Consider the following 18,386-nt stretch of genomic DNA (forward strand, 5'->3'; position numbering starts at 1 on the left):
ACCTTGGGAGCACCGTCATCTTAACTGACTGCACCCTACCCGCCAGGGACAGCGGCAACATGTCCCACCTCTTGAACTCCTCCTCCATTTGCTCCACCAGCCTCGTGAAATTAAGTCTTTGCAGGGCCCCCCAGCTCCTGGCCACCTGGACCCCCAAATACCTGAAGCTCCTCTCCGTCCTTTTTAGTGGGAGCTCGCCAATCCCCCTCTCCTGGTCCCCTGTGTGAACCACGAACAACTCGCTCTTCCCCATGTTGAGCTTGTACCCTGAGAAATCCCCGAACTCCCTGAGGATCCTCATTACCTCTGGCATTCCCCCCACCGGGTCCGCCACATATAGGAGCAAGTCGTCCGCATAGAGCGACACCATATGCTCCTCCCCACTCCGCACCAACCCCCTCCAGTTCCTCAACTCCCTCAGTGCCATAGTCAGGGGTTCAATCGCCAGTGCGAAGAGCAGGGGGGACAGGGGACACCCCTGCCTCGTCCCTCGATGAAACCAAAAGTACTCGGACCTCCTCTTGTTCGTGGCCACACTCGCCATCGGGACCTCGTACAACAGCCTAACCCACCTGACAAACCCCTCCCCAAACCCGAACCTCTTCAGCACCTCCCACAAGTACCCCCACTCTACCCTATCGAAGGCCTTCTCAACGTCCATCGCCACCACTATCTCTGCCTCCCCCTCCCTCGCCGGCATCATAATAACGTTCAGGAGCCTCCGCACATTCGCGTTCAACTGCCTCCCCTTCACGAACCCCGTCTGGTCTTCGTGGATCACCTGCGGCACACAATCCTCAATTCTCATGGCTAAGTCCTTCACCAGCACCTTGGCATCTACATTTAATAACAAAATCGGCCTGTAGGACCCACACTGCAGGGGATCCTTGTCCCGCTTCAGGATCAAGGAGATCAGTGCCCGGGACATCGTCGGGGGCAAGGCCCCCCCCCTTCCTGAAGGTCCTAACTAGCAACGAGCCCAACAGGTCCACATATTTCTTGTAGAAGGCACTCCCAATACCTGGCATTCCTAGTATCTGGCATTCCCATCACCTGACGTTCCCAATACCTGGCACTCCTAATAACTGCTGTTCCCAATATCTGCCACTCCCAGTACCTGGTATTCCCAATTTTAACGATTGTAAAATGAGGAATACAATGAATTGGGGATCCGACCTCCCTGACTGATTCTCTGAGCAGCCCTCCCGTGGAGCGAGCCACATCATGTCACCAGAGTCCAGCAAGTTAAAACATTCGCTCCTGTGGCGAGTGACATCAATGATTCCCTCAATGTACAATCCAAGATCCCGCCGGATGGTCCATCAACCTCCACATCCTCTCCTCACAGCTGCTGTCTGAGCTACAAGATGTTTGCAGCATTTTGTGTTTGGAGTTCCGATATCCAGCAGCTGTAGTATTTTGCTTTGTAAACCCTCGACACGAACGAATGGCACACCCTGTGTGTGTTTGTCGTCTATCAACATTTAAGTCATGGGGAGTGGGAGTCATCTGGTGTAAGATCCCAGACTCCTACAAGCGTTAAAAAGGGGTCTTGCCCTTTTACAACCTCAAATGTTAAATACAACCACTTGCACATTTGTCTCACAGGCTGAAGTTTTTGTGACATCTCTGCAGCACAGCAACTCTTCAGTTTACTGCACAATAAACACCTTGCTGGGAGGCGTTGCATTACATTAGTATTTTTCAATGAGAGCAGTGACCTCCCCCTCCCCCTCCAACCAACCCCCAAACTTGGCTGGGATTGTTGGGTTCTGCTCGCTGTTGTACACGAGGTCGACTCCACCCTCGCCAATTGAACGCGCCTCACAATCGCCGTAGCAAATAAGATTTGTGGGCTGGCCCATCTCCGCCAACAGGGGATCGGGACAAACACTATCAGCCCTTCCTTGGATGGAGAGAGAGCGAGAGAGAGAGAGGGAGAGGCGTTTCCGCCGCCAAGGAATTGAACGCGCTGCTTCTGTGGGCGCCGCCAGCCTCCCAAAGCCATGATTGTCCAGAGTCACCCCCTCCTGTCCATCCTTTTCTTTGCTTTGAGTTTCAAGACTCTGCGAGTCTTCCTGCGGACGCACAGTTTCACTCTCCCCCCGAAGCAGGTCGAGGGCAACAGGACCAAGTCTTGGAGATGGACCAACCTCAGCGTCTCCCTTGTGCACTCGGCAATCACAGGACCGTGGGCTTTGTTGTGGTACGTGGCTTCAGACAACCATCCACATGCACACTTTCAGAGGCAGAGGAGCCGACTGGAAATATGGGGTTGGGGTTTGGGAGGGGCAGCGTGTTTCGTGCACCTTTTCGAATTTAAAATCTCAGCCACTTGACGTGTTATTGGCGTCCGCAAGCTACCCTTGTAAAAATTGCCTTTTATACGAGAGCAGTTTCCCCGCTCCAGCGTTACGTCCAGACCGTCCCACTGTTTAAACCACCAGTGGAGCTTTATTGAGCGTGTTTTGTCACTTTTTTAAAAGGTAAAACAGGACGAACACATACTCTGATGGTTTCACTGTAGCAGGGGTTCTCTGCCAACTGGGTCTGAGGAGGTTTGAGTACCCCAGTTGCAGTATGGCAAACTCTCAATTAAAGTTGAATCCTGATTGGCTGAAAGATTGTGGGGTTACCTTGGCGATGTCAAAGTGTTGCTGTTTTCGGTAGGTCCAACCCATATACAGTGTAAGGTAGGTTCAAACCTATACTCGACCAGGCGGTTCAATTTTGTACTCCCTAAAGTAGGCTCAACCCTTGTACTCCACAAAGTAGGTTCAGCCCCATACTTTGAAATAGGTTCAACCTCTGGGCTCCAAAGTAGGTCCAAACCCTGAATTCTACAGCGTTTGTTTTCAAACTAGAGCAGACTGACCCTAAGGGATCCGCACGGGGCTTTGAGCACAGTCAAAGGGGTAACTAGACTTTGATTTGCAAGTCATCAGATTTGGGGTTCACTCTTATTAACAAGAATATTTCTGATGCTGTTTACTGTCAAAGATTGAAAATTCAACAGTCGGGGTTACATTCTTGGGTTGCTGAAACTGTTAGGAGATGGGTATTTTCTGGAATTCCTAGGGTGAATCAATATTTTTCAAGGGATACTCAGGACTGTATTTCCAAGGAGACCTCAGGAATGCACCAGTATTTTCAGAGGGTCCCCAGAACTGTGTGTGAATATTTGAAGGGAATGTTCCCTTGGGTACATTCTTAAAATAAACAGCAGGTGAAAGCGAACTCGGGGCATAGCCTCAAAATAAGGGGAAGTAGATTTAGGACTGAGCTTAGGAGGAACTTCTTCACCCAAAGGGTTGTGAATCTATGGAATTCCTTGCCCAGTGAGGCAGTTGAGGCTCCTTCATTAAATGTTTTCAAGATAAAGATAGACAGTTTTTGGAAGAATAACGGGTTATGGTGTTCGGGCGGGAAAGTGGAGCTGAGTCCACAAATTGAGCCATGTTCTCAATTGAATGGCGGAGCAGGCTCGAAGGGCCAGATGGCCTACTCCTGCTCTTAGTTCTTATCTTATAAATAGATGACAATGTGAGTTAGCCAAAGGAAAATTGTGCATCTGATTATTGAAATCCATTTCTAGGAATATGAGAGAAAATTTCAGATGCTTTAAATGTAATTTTCCAAAGTTCCCCACCTTTCGGAAATGTACCTTTTGGATTGGGAAATTGGACATTAGAAATATCACCCATTATGCAAGTGGGGGGAATGGGAGTGGGACACCCCATAACTACAGACAAACTATAGTTTAACATCAGTTCACAGAATTTTTACAGTACAGGAGGCCATTGTGTCTGCTTCAGTTCTCAAAATGGGCAATTTATTTTGTATCATTCTCCCACCTTCTCCCCACAACCCTGTATTTTTCCTTTTCAAATAACATTCTAATACCCATTTGAATGCCTTGATTGAACCTGCCTCCATCACACACTCCGGCAGTGCATTCCAGACCTTAACCTGTGCGAAAAAGTTTTTAGTTGTATCACTTTTTTGTATCTTTTGCACGTTACTTCAAATCTGTGCCGTCACGTTCATGATCCTTTCACGGAAGGGAACAGTCATTCCCCCGTCTACTCTGTCCGGACACCTGATCATTTTGAATGCCACAATCAAATCTATGCTCCGCCTTCTTTTGTCCAAAGCAAACAATCCTAATTTCTCCAATTTTATCTTTTTTTTTAAAACTCATTTTATTCAAACTTGTATCAAAGTAGGTTACAGCAAATAAAGACCCAGGAAACATTCTTCCCAACAATCAACTATATAGTTTGTACAGATTTTTTCTCCTTTTTCACCCCCTCCTCATCACCAAATGACCATGACATTGGCCTTCCCCCCCCCTCTGAGCTCCGGCTTCTCTGAAACCCCAAATATCGCAACCAAAGGGCCCGCGTCCACTCCCTCCTCCACTATCCTGGCTAAGAACGCGAACACTCCCGCCCAGAATCTTCCCAATTTTTCACAACCCCAAAACATGTGCGCGTGATTCGCTGGCCCCCCCGCTCACACTCGTCTGCTACCCCCTGAAAGAACCCACTCATTCTCGCCCGAGTCATATGCACCCTGTGCACCACCTTAAACTGTATCAGGCTCATCCTTGCACAAGATGAGGTCCCGTTTATCCTTCGCAGTGCCTCACTCCATACTCCCCAATTAATCTCCATTCCCAACTTCGCTTCCCATTTTGCCTTGATGTTCACCACCCGCTCGCCTCCCTGCTCCCCCAGCCACTTATATATATCCCCAATTCTTCCCTCCCTTTCCACATCCGGAAGCAGCAGTCGCCCCAGCAGGGTGTATCCCGGCAATCTAGGGAACCCCTTCCAGACCTTTCGTGCAAAATCCCTAACCTGTAGATACCTGAACTCACTACCCCTTGGTAGCTCTACCCTCTCCCTTAGCTCCTCCAGACTGGCAAACCCTTCCTCCAAATACAAATCCCTCACCTTGACCAGCCCACTTCCCTCCACTTCCTGTATACATTATCCATCCCCCCCCCCCCGGCTCAAACCCATGATTCTCGCACAGCGGTGTTAGCACCGACATCCCTTACACCCTAAAAGCTGATTCCATATCTTCACCGTGGACTGCACCACTGGGCTCCCTGAATACCTACGCGGAGCCATTGGCAATGCTGCCATCACCGTAGCCCTCAAACTAGACCCCTTACAGGATTCCTCCTCCAACCTAACCCACTCTACCCTTTCTCCTTCCCACCACAGCCACACCTTGTTCACATTCGCCGCCCAATAATAATGAAGCAAGTTTGGCAACGCCAACCCCTCCTGCTGCCTCTGCCTCTGTAGCAGGGTCCTCCCCACCCGTGGCACCTTCCCCGCCCATACAAAGTGAGAGATGATTGTGTCCATTTTCCGAAAAAAGGCCTTTGGTATAAAGATCGGGAGAGCCTGAAAGATAAACAAGAATCTCGGCAGAATATTTATTTTCACCACTTGGACCCTCCCCGCCAATGTTAAGTGCAGTGTATCCCACCTCTTAAGATCCTCCCTGGCCTCCTCCACCAGCTTTGTTAAGTTCCACTTATGGAGCCCCGTCCATTCCCTCGCTACCTGAATCCCCAAATACCTAAACCTATCCCTCACTACCGTAAATGGCACCCCCCTAAATTAGCCCGCTGTGCCAGCTCATTCACCGGGAATACCTCGCTTTTCCCTACATTTAGCTTGTATCCCGAGAACCCTCAACCTCCCCAACAGGCCCATAATCTTTCCCATACTCTCCAACGGATCCAAAACATACAACAAGAGGTCATCGGCATAGAGTGACACCTGATGCTCCATCGGTCCCCTAATTATCCCCTGCCACTCTGCCGACCCCCTGAGAGCCATCTTGGCGCCACATACAGCAACCGCACCTATGCCATAAATCTCGGCCCAAACCCAAACCTTCGAACAAGTACCGCCACTTCTCCCAATCAAATGCTTTCTCCGTATCCATGGACACCATCACCTCCAGTACCAGAGCTCTCGGCGGATTCATCACCACATTCAACAGCCGTCTTACATTACTCGCGAGCTACCTGCCCTTCACGAAACCTGTTTGATCTTCTGCAACCACCCCCGGGACACAATCCTCCATCCTCCCCGCCAACAACTTAGCCAATACTTTCACATCCATGTTCAATAGAGATATGGGTCTATACGACCCACATTCCACCAGATCCTTCCCATTTTTGGGGATTAGTGTGATTACTGCTTGCTTCATCGTCCACGGCAACTCCCCCTTCTCCAGTGCTTCATTAAACACCCCCAACAGATGTGGTGCCAGGTCCGCCGTAAATTCCTTAGAAAATTTTGCCGGGTACCCATCCGGTCAGGGCCTTCCCTAACTTCATACCCCTGATATTATCCAGCACCTCTCTCAGCCCCAGGGGCTCCTCCAACGCCTGCCTCTTTGCTTCCTCCACCTGGGGAAATTCCAGCTCGTCCAGAAACCACCCCATGTCCCCCTCCTCTCCTCCTCGGTCTGCCTCATAAAGTCCCTGGTAATACTCTCTAAATGCCTCATTTATCTTCCCTGGCTCTGCCACCACATCCCCAGTCCGGATCTTCAATATTTCCCTGGACGCAGCCTGCCTCCGTAGCTGGTGCACCAGCATGCGGCTCGCCTTCTCCCCATACTCGTATTGCACCCCTCTTGCCCTACGCAGTTGCCCTACCGCCCTCCCCGTTGTCAGCCTGTCAAATTGCCCCTGCAACTTTTTCCTCCTTGCCAATCCCTCCACGGTGGGCACCCTCGAATATTCCCTGTCCACCTCCACTATCTCGCTCATTAGACGGTCATGTTCCACCCTCCTTTCTTTATTCGCACGAGCCGTAAATGAGAATTTCTCCCCGGACCACTGTTTTCAGTGCTTCCCAAAAAATGCCCGCCGACACCTCCCCATTCCGATTGAACTCCACGTAATCCCTAATCGCCAACCGCACCTTATCGCAAAAACCTCCATCCGCCAAACACCCCGAGTCAAACCTCCACCCCGGCCTCTGCTCTCGTCCCATACTGAACCGAATAACCAGCCAGTGGATGCATGGTCCGAGATAACTATCCCCGCATACTCTGCCCCCTCCACCCCAACCAAAATCTCCCAACTCACTACAAAGTAATCAATCCTCGAATACACCTTATACACGTGTGAAAAGAAAGAATACTCCCTTCCCCCTGATGAAAGCACCACGGATCCACCATACCCATCCTCTCCATAAACCCCCCCAGCTCCCTTGCCATTTGTACCCGACCCATCGACCTGGGGCTCGATCTATCCACCCTCGGCTCCAGGACACAGTTTAAAATCTCCTCCCATGATCAACTGGTACGTGGCCAAATCCGGGATTGCTACCAGCAACCCCCTCATAAAATCCACATCATCCCAATTTGGGGCATACTCATTTACCAACACCACCGGTGCCACTTCCAATACCCCACTCACAATCTCATTTCTCCCACCTGGATCCCTCACCTCCTTCGCACTCCCGAATCCCATTTTTTTGTTCATTAAAATCGCCACACCCCTCGATTTCAAATCAAACCCCGAGTGAAAAATCTGCCCAACCCGCCCCTTCCTTAACCTAACCTGGTCCTTCACACGGAGGTGTGTTTACTGCAAAAAGACAACCTCCGCTTTCAAGCTCCTGAGGTGCACGAACACCCGCGATCTTTTAACCGGCCCACTCAGTCTCCGGACGTTCCACGTTACCAACCTTACCGGAGGCTTGCGCCTCCAATCCCCTCTACCGTCTGTCATCCCACTTAACTCCTGCCCCTTTAATTCCACTTTGTACCTAGCCCATCCCAGATGGCCCCTTTCTTCGCCCTTGACCATGTCATCTCTCACCCCCTGCCGTGTCGCAGAAACCATCCCCCCCCCCCCCCCCCCCCCCGCTTTTCCCCTTCCCCTTTCCCCTGACCACCTCTCTCTGCCTTCTCCCCCACCACCTCACTTCCGTTCACCTGCATAACCTGCTAGCGTGGCTGCCCCTGCCCAAAGGCACATCCTAATGAACCCCCCCCCCCTCCTCAGCTGAAAGAAGAAGGCCTCCTGCTGGCCTTACCCTCCCCACCCAAACAAGGACTTCTCCTGAACTCCAGGTAGCCTTCTCCAAAAGCAAACAAACAGATGTTAAACACAAACAGTCCCATAAAACAGGAGTGGGGATGGGAACATCCATCCCCACGTAAACCTTTCACCCCTACAACTCCTTACAATCTCAACATTGAACAGAAGCGCCCCCCCCCCCCTCCCCCCCCCCACAAAAAAAGGCAAAAATCCCCCAATCCCTACACCCACTTCAGACATGCTCCCGACCATCACATAGTGCCAGCACCCTGGTTCCCAAGCATTGTCCACTCAGTTCTCCCCCAGTTTATGCTCCTTAATGAAGTCTTTGGCCGCTTCTGGGGTCTTGAAATAATACTCCCCGCCTCCGAACGTCACCCATAATTTCACCGGGTAGAGCACCCCAAACCTGATCTGCCGCCGGTACAGCACCGCCTTGGCCTTGTTGAAACCTGCCCGCCGTTTTGCCAACTCGGTTCCGATGTCCTGATAAATCCGGACGTTATTTCCCTCCCAGTCGCAGCTACGCTTCTCCCTGGCCCACCGTAGAATTTTCTCTTTCTCCACAAATTTATGGAGTCTCACGATCACCGCCCGCGGCGGCTCTCCAGCTCGAGGCTTTTGCCTCCGAGACCTATGCGCTCGGTTCACTTCAGTGGCCTTATCTAGCACCCCTTCTGCCACCAGTCCTGCCAGCATCCTCGAGACGTACCTCGTGGCACTCACACCTTCCACTCCCAGGCAGGCCCACTATTCGCAGGTTCTGTCTTCCCTAGAAAGCTTAGGGTACTGCTCCTCAACCTTTGCCCTTACAAAGGTCTCCTGGGAGCCCTATCTCCGCCTCCAGAGCCACCACACGATCGCTGTAGTCCGAGATCATTCCTTCAATCTCCCGAATCTGTGACCCCTGCATCTCCAAACACCTCTCCATCCGCTCCAAAGTATTCTTCAGGGGTGCCACAGCTTCTGCAACGGCCATTGCATGATCCTCATGCATTTCTTTCCTCTGTTTGTGGAATTCTCCTTGATAAAAGTCATCAGTTCCTGTATCTGGGGCCTTACACCTTGCCCCTCCCCTGCCTGCATGCTGGAAGAGACTGTCTGTGAAGCACAAGACTGTTTCAACTTTCCAGCCAAACCTCTCACTGTTTTCTGCCGGGTCCGGTGATCAGAAGACATACCTTATCAGGGGTAAACTACTCCTCTAAAATTCACCTATGCCTTTTCATCAAAATTCCACCCGGGTCTGGGTAAAAAGAGCCCTTTTCTGTGACTTTGAACAGGAACAGCCCTTTATGTGGCCAATCGCTCCATGGTCACAAGCGGAAGTCTCTCTCCAATCTGTCTTTATAATTGAAGTTCCTCATCCCTGGAACCATTCCCGTGAATCTTTTCTGGTCTCTGTCCAATGCCTTCACATTTTTCCAAAAAGTCCAGCACCCAGAACTGAGAGCAATACTCCAGCTGAGGCCGAACTAGTGTCTTATACAAGTTCAACATGGCCTCCGTGCTCTTGTGCTCCACGCCCCTATTATTATAATAATTTTTTATTGTCTCAAGTATGAAGTTACTGTGAAAATCCCCTGGTCACCACATTCCGGCGCCCGTTTGGGTAAGCTGGTACGGGAATTGAACCCGCGCTGCTGGCCTTAGTTCTGCATCACAAACCAGCTGTTTAGCCCACTGAGCTAAACCAGTTCTTAGAAAGCTTCGGGTACTGTATGATTTAAAAAAAAAAAAAAAAAAGAATTTAGAGTACCCAATTATTTTTTCCAATTAAGGGGCAATTTAGCGTGGCCAATCCACCTGTCCTGCACATCTTTTGGGTTGTGGGGGTGAAACCCACGCAGACACGGAGAGAATATGCAAACTCCAAACGGACAGTGACCTAGGTCCGGGTTTTGAACGCGGGTCCTCAGCGCCGTAGGCAGCAATGCTAACCACTGCGCCACCGTGCTGCCCTCAGTATGCTTTTTTAACGACTCTCTCAACCTGTCCTGTCACCTTCAACGACTTAGCATATTTACACCCAGGTCCCTCTGCTTCTGCACACTCTTGAGAATTGTAGTCTTGATTTATACTGTTCTTCTTCTTACCAAAATCACTTCACATTTCTCCCTGACCTTCATCTGCTAACTGTCTCCCCATTCTACCAACTTGTCCATGCCCTTTTTAAGTTCTACACTACCCCCCTCAGCGTTCACAATGCTTTCAATTTTGTATCATCCACAAACTTTGAAAGTGTGCTCTGTACACCAAGGTCTAGGTCATTGATACATATCACGAAAAGCTAACACTAACCCCTGGGGAGCTCCACTGCAAACAATCCTCCAGCTCGAGGAACATCCATTAACCCATGACTCGCCGTTTCCTGTCAGGCAGCCAATTTCGTATCCATGTTGCTACTTGCCCTTTTATTCCACAAATTATAATTCTGCTCATAAGTCTGTTGTGAAATGGTTCAAATGCCTTCTGGAAGTCCATGCACGTCGTCCGAACAGCATTGTCCTCACCGACCCTCATTGTTACCTCTTCAAAAAAAACTCCAGTATGTTAGTAAAACATGATTTTCACTGAACAAATAAATGTTAGTTTTCTTTGAATAACTCGCACTGGCCCATGTGACACTTAAAATTGTCCCTAATTATTGTTTCTAGAATTTTCCCACCGCCAAAATTCAACTGAATGGCCTGTAGTTTCTGGGCTTGTCTTTACACGTTTTTTGGACAAGGGTGTAACGTTTGCAATTCTCCAGTCCTCTGGAGCTACTCCTGCACCCAAGGAAGACTGAAACAGTATGGCCTGTATGTCTGCAATTTCCACTTTCACTTCCCTTGGCATCCTTGGAAGCATCTCATCTGGTCCTGGTGCCTTATCAATTTGAAGTACAGAGTCTATCCAATACCGCCGGCTTATTAATTTTAAACCATTCTAGTGTCTGAATTACCTCCTCCTTCACTCTGGCCTAGGTAGCATCTTCTTCTTTGGTAAAGACAAAGTATTCACTTAATACCTTTAGCTATACCCTTGGCCTTCATTTGGTCCCGATTCCTCCTTTTACCACCCTTTTACTATTTCTATGCCTAGAGATGACTTTGGGATTTCCCAATTAATATTACTTGCCAGTCTCTTTACATACTTGCTCTTTGCTTCTTTTGTTTGCTTTTATACTTCTCTGAACCTTCTATATTCAGCCTGGCTCTCGATTGTATTTTCAGCCTGACATCTGTCGTAAGCATACTTTTTCTTCCTTATCTTAATTTCAATCTCTTTTGTCGTCCAGGGAGCTCTGGATTTGTTTGCCCTACCTTGACTGTGGCTGAACGATCTCTTCTTTGAAGAGATCAGGCAGCATCTGTGGAGAAACAAATGTTTCAGATCGATGACCTTTCATCAGATTCCCATTTATCACTTTCTCCTGTTCTAATGAAAGGCCATTGATTGAAACGCTAACTTCTTTATTTCTTTCTTATTTATTTCTTCGCAGTTGCTGCCAGAACGGTTAAGTAATTCCATCATTTTCTGTTTTTAATCACACTTGTTCAAATGCTCACCACTCTTATGAATTGATCAAAGCATGGACTTATGTGGGGTTGGTCATATCTGACTAATCTAGCTGAGACTCTCCAGGTGGTTACTAGCATGGCGGATAGAAAGGTGTCAATTGAAAATACGTATTTTCAAAAGGTATTTGATAAGATCTTGAGTGAGATTATTAGCAAAAATAAGACTGCACAAAATTGGAGGCAACTTGTGGCATGGATTTGGTTATTGGTTGAAATATAGGAGACAGAAGATAGTAATCATTTCTTGATTGGAGATGCGAAAAGAGCTGTATTCCAGGAATGTGTAATGGCCCTCATTAGATATGTCTATTTGATGATTTAAATGAAAGAATAGAGTGTTCTGTGTCCAAATTTACAGATGATATTTAATTTGGAAGCACAGTAAGTTTTTTTTTAAATCACTCAAGGGATATTATGGGCTTTGCTGGCTAGGCCAGTATTCATTGTCCATCCCTAATTGCCCTCGAGAAGGTTGTCTCGAGCTGCCTTCTTGAACCGCTGCAATCTAGGTGGTGTAGGTACACCACAGTGTTGTTAGGGAGGGAGTTCCAGGATTTTGGCCCAGTGACAGTCTTGTGTGATTGTATACACGCTGTCAGTTTCCAACTCCCCTTCATATTCAGTGGGCTAGACAGCTGGTTTGTAATGCCAAGGCCAGCAGCGTGGGTTCAATTCCCGTACCAGCTTACCCGAACAGGTGGCGGAATGTGGCAACTAGAGGCGTTTCACAGTAACTTCATTTGAAGCCTACTTGTGACAATAAGCGATTTTCATTTTTTCATTTCACTTGTGACAAGAAAAGATTTTTAAAAAATTATTCGCTGTAAACCCCCAGGAAATAGGCAGAACTCATGCCGAAACCAGGAAACAGCTTCATTACTATACACAGATTGGGGTCCGATGACGTACGTAAGGGCACTAATGCAATTTTAAAGTTAAACTGCACAACGCATGTTGTACTTGTCCAACCACTGCGCGGAATGCAGCCAAACCAACATCCCATAAAGGGATGAAAACATAAAATGCTGGAAATGCTCAGCAGGTTTGACAGCATCTGTGGAGAGAGTTAATGTTCCCACAGCAAAATCTACCTTGTATGTTGAGATTTTGCATAGCACTGATCTGACAAAGAGTGAAGTACCCCAGGAACCTCTTGAGAAACATCCAATGTTATGCCAGTGAGTTTTTCTCATTTTTAAATTGTGTGTAATTTTGTGCCTTAACATTCGGGCCCACTGGTAGGTGGACTGGAGCTGTCAAGCTTTATCTTGCATGCATGCAATGAGAGGAGACTTTCCATTCTCTCAGCCTAAACTTTGATTTATAGATATTGGTCACTTATAATTTACCTTCAAACATTCCATATCTCATGATCTGAGCTGGCAATAGGTAAGGTAAGTCGCCATAGTCCCAGGTGACCATAGGCTGCCTTCCCCTTTTGAGAGAGAGAGCTGACTGGTGGTGATTTAACCTGATGATCACCACACCTCGGGCGAGGTTGAGATGGCGGGGCCTTCATGAGTAACCTTGCCACCGAGGTGGCAACACTGGCTTAAAGGTAGCACTCTTGCCTGTGAACCAGGAAGTGAACCAGGAAGTTATCGTTCTGCTTTGACGAAGGGTCATCCAGACTTGAAACGTTAGCTCCATTCTTTCTCCACACATGCTGTCAGACCTGCTCAGATTGTCCCGCATTTTCTGTTTTTGTTTCGGATTCCAGCATCCACAGTAATTTGCTTTTATTTACTTAGTTATAGTTCAAGCCTCACTCTAGAATGTTTTGAGCGCACAATCTCAGCAGACACGTTACTGTAGCATTGAGGGTGTGCTGCACTGATGGAAGCAGTCTTTCAAATGAGTCGTGAAATCCAGGACCCATACGCCGGATGTGAAAGGTCCTGTGGCAGTATTGATACAAGAGCAAAGCTGTCGTGTTTTGCTACATTATTACAGTGACTACATTTCTGAAATGTTTCTATGACTGAAACACTGGGACAACCTGACGATGTGATAGGTGTTAAAATGCAAGCCCTTTCTTTATGTAAACACAGTGAAGAGCCTTGCAATGCACGTTACTATGGCAGCAATGGACCTAGTCATAACAGTTGACAAAAATCCAAGTTGCAGATCAGACAGGAGCAGTAAAATTAAGAGCCTCACAATAAGTTTTCAAATCCGGTTTCCCCTGTTATTCTATATCAATAATTATATGTTGGCAGACTCACAGCCAGGATTTCATCGAGCATTGCAACAATAAAACACCTAATATCACATTGTTTTATCATAATTGCAGAAAGGAGCAATCTGATTATCAGCAACAAGAATCCACAATTGCTTTCCTTTAGAAACAGGCTTTATCCAGTTTTGCTAATAGCAGATGTCTTAATCAGTATGTTCAAGCAGATAACCCAAAGAGTTGATTCTTAGAATTGTCTCCAGGGACAATAAATGACAATCGGAATCATATTGCTGGTTACTTTGACAAAAAAAACTTGCCCAACCTGATTGTAATGAATGCTTACAATTGTAATCTCTCCATACTTTCTTGGAATTCATTCTTTTAAAATAATAATAATCTTTATTAGTGTCACAAGTAGGCTTACATGAACACTGCAATGAACGTACTGTGAAAAACCTCTAATTTCTTCCATCTACAGTTTTTAAAAGTAACTTCTTAAGTGGAGATGATTACTCATAAGCTATATATGAAAATAAAGGCCATTCAGTTCATCTTCACTTTTCTACATTTCTATAGTTTTGTTCAGTAAAGAGTGATATGGAGCAAAGGCAGGTAAATGGAGTTAAGGTATCATATCAGCCATGATCTAAGGAAAAGTCGCAACAGATTGAATGGCCTACTCCTTCTGTTTTTAAAAATCCACAGTTCTTCCACTATAGCATTGGACTGTTCCTTAAAAATGGGTTTTATTTCCATGATCCTGCGCAGATGTCAATCCGTTAGTTGATCATGTGAAGGAAAATTATAGGAACCCTAATTAGTCTTGACTTGTTCTACAGTCAAAGTATAATTTCAAGTAGTGTTTAAGATTTGCCTTTTCTACACCATTTACGGTCTGAAATATCTCGGGCACCACTCAGTCGCCTCCTTTTGAGGATGAAAAGCCAAATTCTCTCCAATCCTCTACCTTACTCGTCCCTCTGGGGCGCAGCATCAGACTTTCAGGGCGGGCAGTCTTAGGCATATTAATCTTCAAGCAGCCTCTCCCAAATCTTCTGAAGCAACTGAGGGTCTGAGTGATAGCCAAGGTTGCAGCCCCTGTGTGGGCCCATCGGGCAAAGCTCCCATTCAGTAGGAATTTTAAGCATCTTTGGAGGCCAAGAGACTGTGTTCCTTGCCAGGATAATGCTAGGTTTTTTTGGACACTACAGCATTTATAGTAGCTAGCCAGTTTAAAGGCCGGAAAATAATAACCAGATTGTAAATCCACTTAAACATTTGAAGTTAGTGACATTCAACAGAAATAGATTACATTTATAAAGAAAATGCAGTCAGTGTGGATGAAATTTGAAAGGTCTGTAAATACATTGGTAAACTTCACGCATGCCAGTAATAAGTTCCTAATTTTCAGATATGCGTAGAACTTTTAAAAAATGTACTCATGGCATCACTGAATGATTAACTTTTAAAAATAAATTTAGAGTACCCAATTATTTTTTTTTCCAATTAAGGGGGAATTTGGCGTGTCCAATCCACCTACCCTGCACTGAATGATTAACTCTTGATAACTGGAACTTTACATATTTACCGAACGTTAGACTCTTTCCTCGACATTTATCAAAAACTATGCATGCCTGCTTCACTTATAAACCCTTGTCAGTTTTACAATGTGAGTGTTTCTGGTGGAGGCAGGTTTAATTGAAGCATTCAAGAGGTCATTAGGTGATTACTTGAGTAGAAACAATGTGCAAGAGTATGGGGGAAAAGGCAGGGGAAATGTGCAAGAGTATGGGGGGAAAAGGCAGGGGAAATGTGCAAGAGTATGGGGGGAAAAGGCAGGGGAAATGTGCAAGAGTATGGGGGGAAAAGGCAGGGGAATGGCAGTAAGCCATGACACTCATTTGGAGAAGACGCGATGGGCCACATAACCTCCTCCAGCACCACAACAATTCTGTGATTCAATCTTTTACTTTGTCTGATGATGTCATCTGACGAATGTGTTTGTCATCTTATGAACTCCACTCCAGGTGTCCTGTGAGATTTTAATAAATAGTCCTTGTTTTCATCTGGTTCCCATCCAGAGAAATATAAAACTTTGCTCCATGAAAGGCTGATTTGTTAGTCTTCTCAAAGGCCTCACCCCTCTCAATCATTGCAGGTTATCATGAAATATGAACAGAGAGCAGAAAGCTGCCGTACTACACTGGGCAACAGGTAAGGTAGTCTTGATGCAACAGTGTTCTGAAAAACTTTCCCTCAGTTTAAGGCACATTTAAATTGGGTCGAGAGATGGGCATCAAACCCAAGTGACCCTTGGAGAAGTTGGTGAGAGTTAACGCCTCTGGTGTCTCCTATTTGCCTCAGTAGCAAGGACTGGGCACAGAACGTAGTGTAGTCTCGTCAAAGCATTGTAGAATTAATCATTACTTAAGCTGACGTTTGATCTAATTATTTTGGGCTCTGTAGCTCAGTAGCTTATTTACATTGTTAGTTGTCGCTTCAGAGTCGTTGAACAAGTTGAGTGTCAAGTTGGCTGACATTTCTAAATCTATGCCAAATGATGCTTAGCTATTTTCAAATCACTTATCACTTACTTTTCTATTTGGCTGCAGTGCTTTACATTTGTCCATACTAAGTTTCGTTCACCCATATTTAACCAAAACAGAAAATGCTGGAAAAACCCAGCAGGTCTGGCAGAAAGAAAATAAAGTTTAACATTTATAGTCCGTTTGGCTCTTCTTCAGAGCTAAAGAGAGGGAGAAATGTGATTGGATAATATACTGCACGAGTGGAGCAGCGACAGCAGAGTAGAATGTCAGTGATGGGAGGGAGCTAGGACAGATTATGACAATGAAGTGTAAGTCACGAGACAGAGGCAGCATTAATGGCAGGAGAAGGTGCTAGTAATTGCACAGAGGTAAGATATCTGAATGTGTTGATGGAAGAATAAAGGTCCGTGCTCAGTGAAAGCAAAACGTAAGAACAAGTGTCAGATGGCCCTGTGGGGAAGGGGGTTTGAATTTGGACAAAAAATGTTTGGGATATAAAAGAAGATCAAGATGGAGGAGAAAGGCCACAGTCTAAAGTTGTTGAACTCAATGTTGAGTCCTGAAGGCTGTAACGTGCCTAATCAGAAGATGAGGTACTGCTCCTCTAGTTTACTTTGGGCTTCACTGGAGCATTGCAGCAGGCCACAGATGGACATGTGGGCATGGGAGCAAGATTCAGAGTTAAAATGACAAGTTTGGGGTCATGATAACAGGTTGAGTGAAGGTGTTCCACAAAGTGGTCGTTCAGTCTGCATTTAGTGACCACATTGGGAGCAGCAAATGCCTGAGGTGGAAATGAAATGCTGCTTCACCTGAAAGGGGTGTTTAGGCCTTGAATGGTGAGGAGGGAGGAGATAAAGGGGCAGGGGTTTAAAAAAAAAAAAAGTGCCGAATTCTTTTTTTATTTCAACTAAGGAGCAATTTAGCTTGGAAATCCACCTACCCTGCACATCTTTGGGTTGTGGAAGTGAGACCCATTTAGACACTGGGGAGAAAGGGCAAACACGACAGCCGGGGCTGGGATTGAATCCGGATCCTTGGCGCTATGAGGCAGTGGTGCTAATCACTGCGCCACCAGGCCGCCCCTAAGTGTGACACATTCTGCGGTTGCAAGGGAAGGTGCCGTGGGAAGGGGCTGAGGAGTCGGGGTAATGGAGGGGTGGATCTGGGTGCCACTGAAGGAGCGGTCCCTGCGGAATGCTGACCGGGGGGGGGGGGAAGTGTTGAGTAGAAGATATGTTTCATGGTGACGTGATGTTGAAGTTGATGGAATGGCGGAGGATGATTCTTTGAATCAAAGGCTGGTGGGGTGGAAAGTGAGGGTGAGGGGGACTTGAGGGGAGGGGTAGGGTGGGGTGGGGGAGGGGGAAGAACCTTGGTTAAAGAACAAGGCAGACATGTCAGAAGCACCATTTTCAAAGCTGGCATCATCGGAACAGGTGAATATTTAACCAATTTGCTTTGTTACTCCTTGGCTGCTTCAAAATCAACCCTGCTCTCCACAATTTGGTGTCACAAGCAAATCTGAAGAATACAAGCTGAAATTTTGAGTCCAGGGATGCCAGCGTGGAGACATGGGGCATTCCACTCAGTGGGTGGGATTCTCCGGTCTCCTCTATGGTAGGACCCATTGGGAGCCAGATCAGAAAAGCTGGCATTCCAGCCAATACTCCGTTGAATTTCATGGGCACAGGAAATTCTCAGCCTCGACCGACCATGGGCGGCACAGTAGCACAGTGGCTAGCACTGTTGCTTCACGCCGCAGGGTCCCAGGTTCTATTCCCGCTTGGGTCACTGCCTGTGTGGAGTCTGCACGTTCTCCCCGTGTCTGCGTGGGTTTCCTCCGGGTGCTCCGGTTCCCTCCCACAAGTCCCAAAAGACGTGATGTTGGGTAACTTGGCCATTCTGAATTCTCCCTCAGTGTACCCGAACAGGCGCTGGAATGTGGCGACTGGGGGCTTTTCACAGTAACTTTATTGCAGTGTTCATGTAAGCCTACTTGCGAC

The 18,386-nt window shown here is 47.1% G+C and overlaps 1 protein-coding gene across 1 annotated transcript in view; it reads left to right on the top strand.

Annotated features, from left to right (window-relative positions):
* Nucleotides 1-1,860: 1,860 nt before the first annotated feature.
* Nucleotides 1,861-18,386, top strand: part of tlcd1 (TLC domain containing 1) — a 62,496-nt gene continuing 45,970 nt past the window's right edge. Inside the window, exon 1 of the mRNA XM_072469660.1 lies at nt 1,861-2,206. Within this exon, the coding sequence (XP_072325761.1) occupies nt 2,007-2,206 (200 nt within the window). The 5' untranslated portion in view covers nt 1,861-2,006. The remainder of the gene's footprint in view (nt 2,207-18,386) is intronic.

The sequence above is a fragment of the Scyliorhinus torazame genome, chromosome 12 (assembly GCF_047496885.1).
Source record: "Scyliorhinus torazame isolate Kashiwa2021f chromosome 12, sScyTor2.1, whole genome shotgun sequence".
Classification (NCBI taxonomy): Eukaryota; Metazoa; Chordata; class Chondrichthyes; order Carcharhiniformes; family Scyliorhinidae; genus Scyliorhinus; species Scyliorhinus torazame.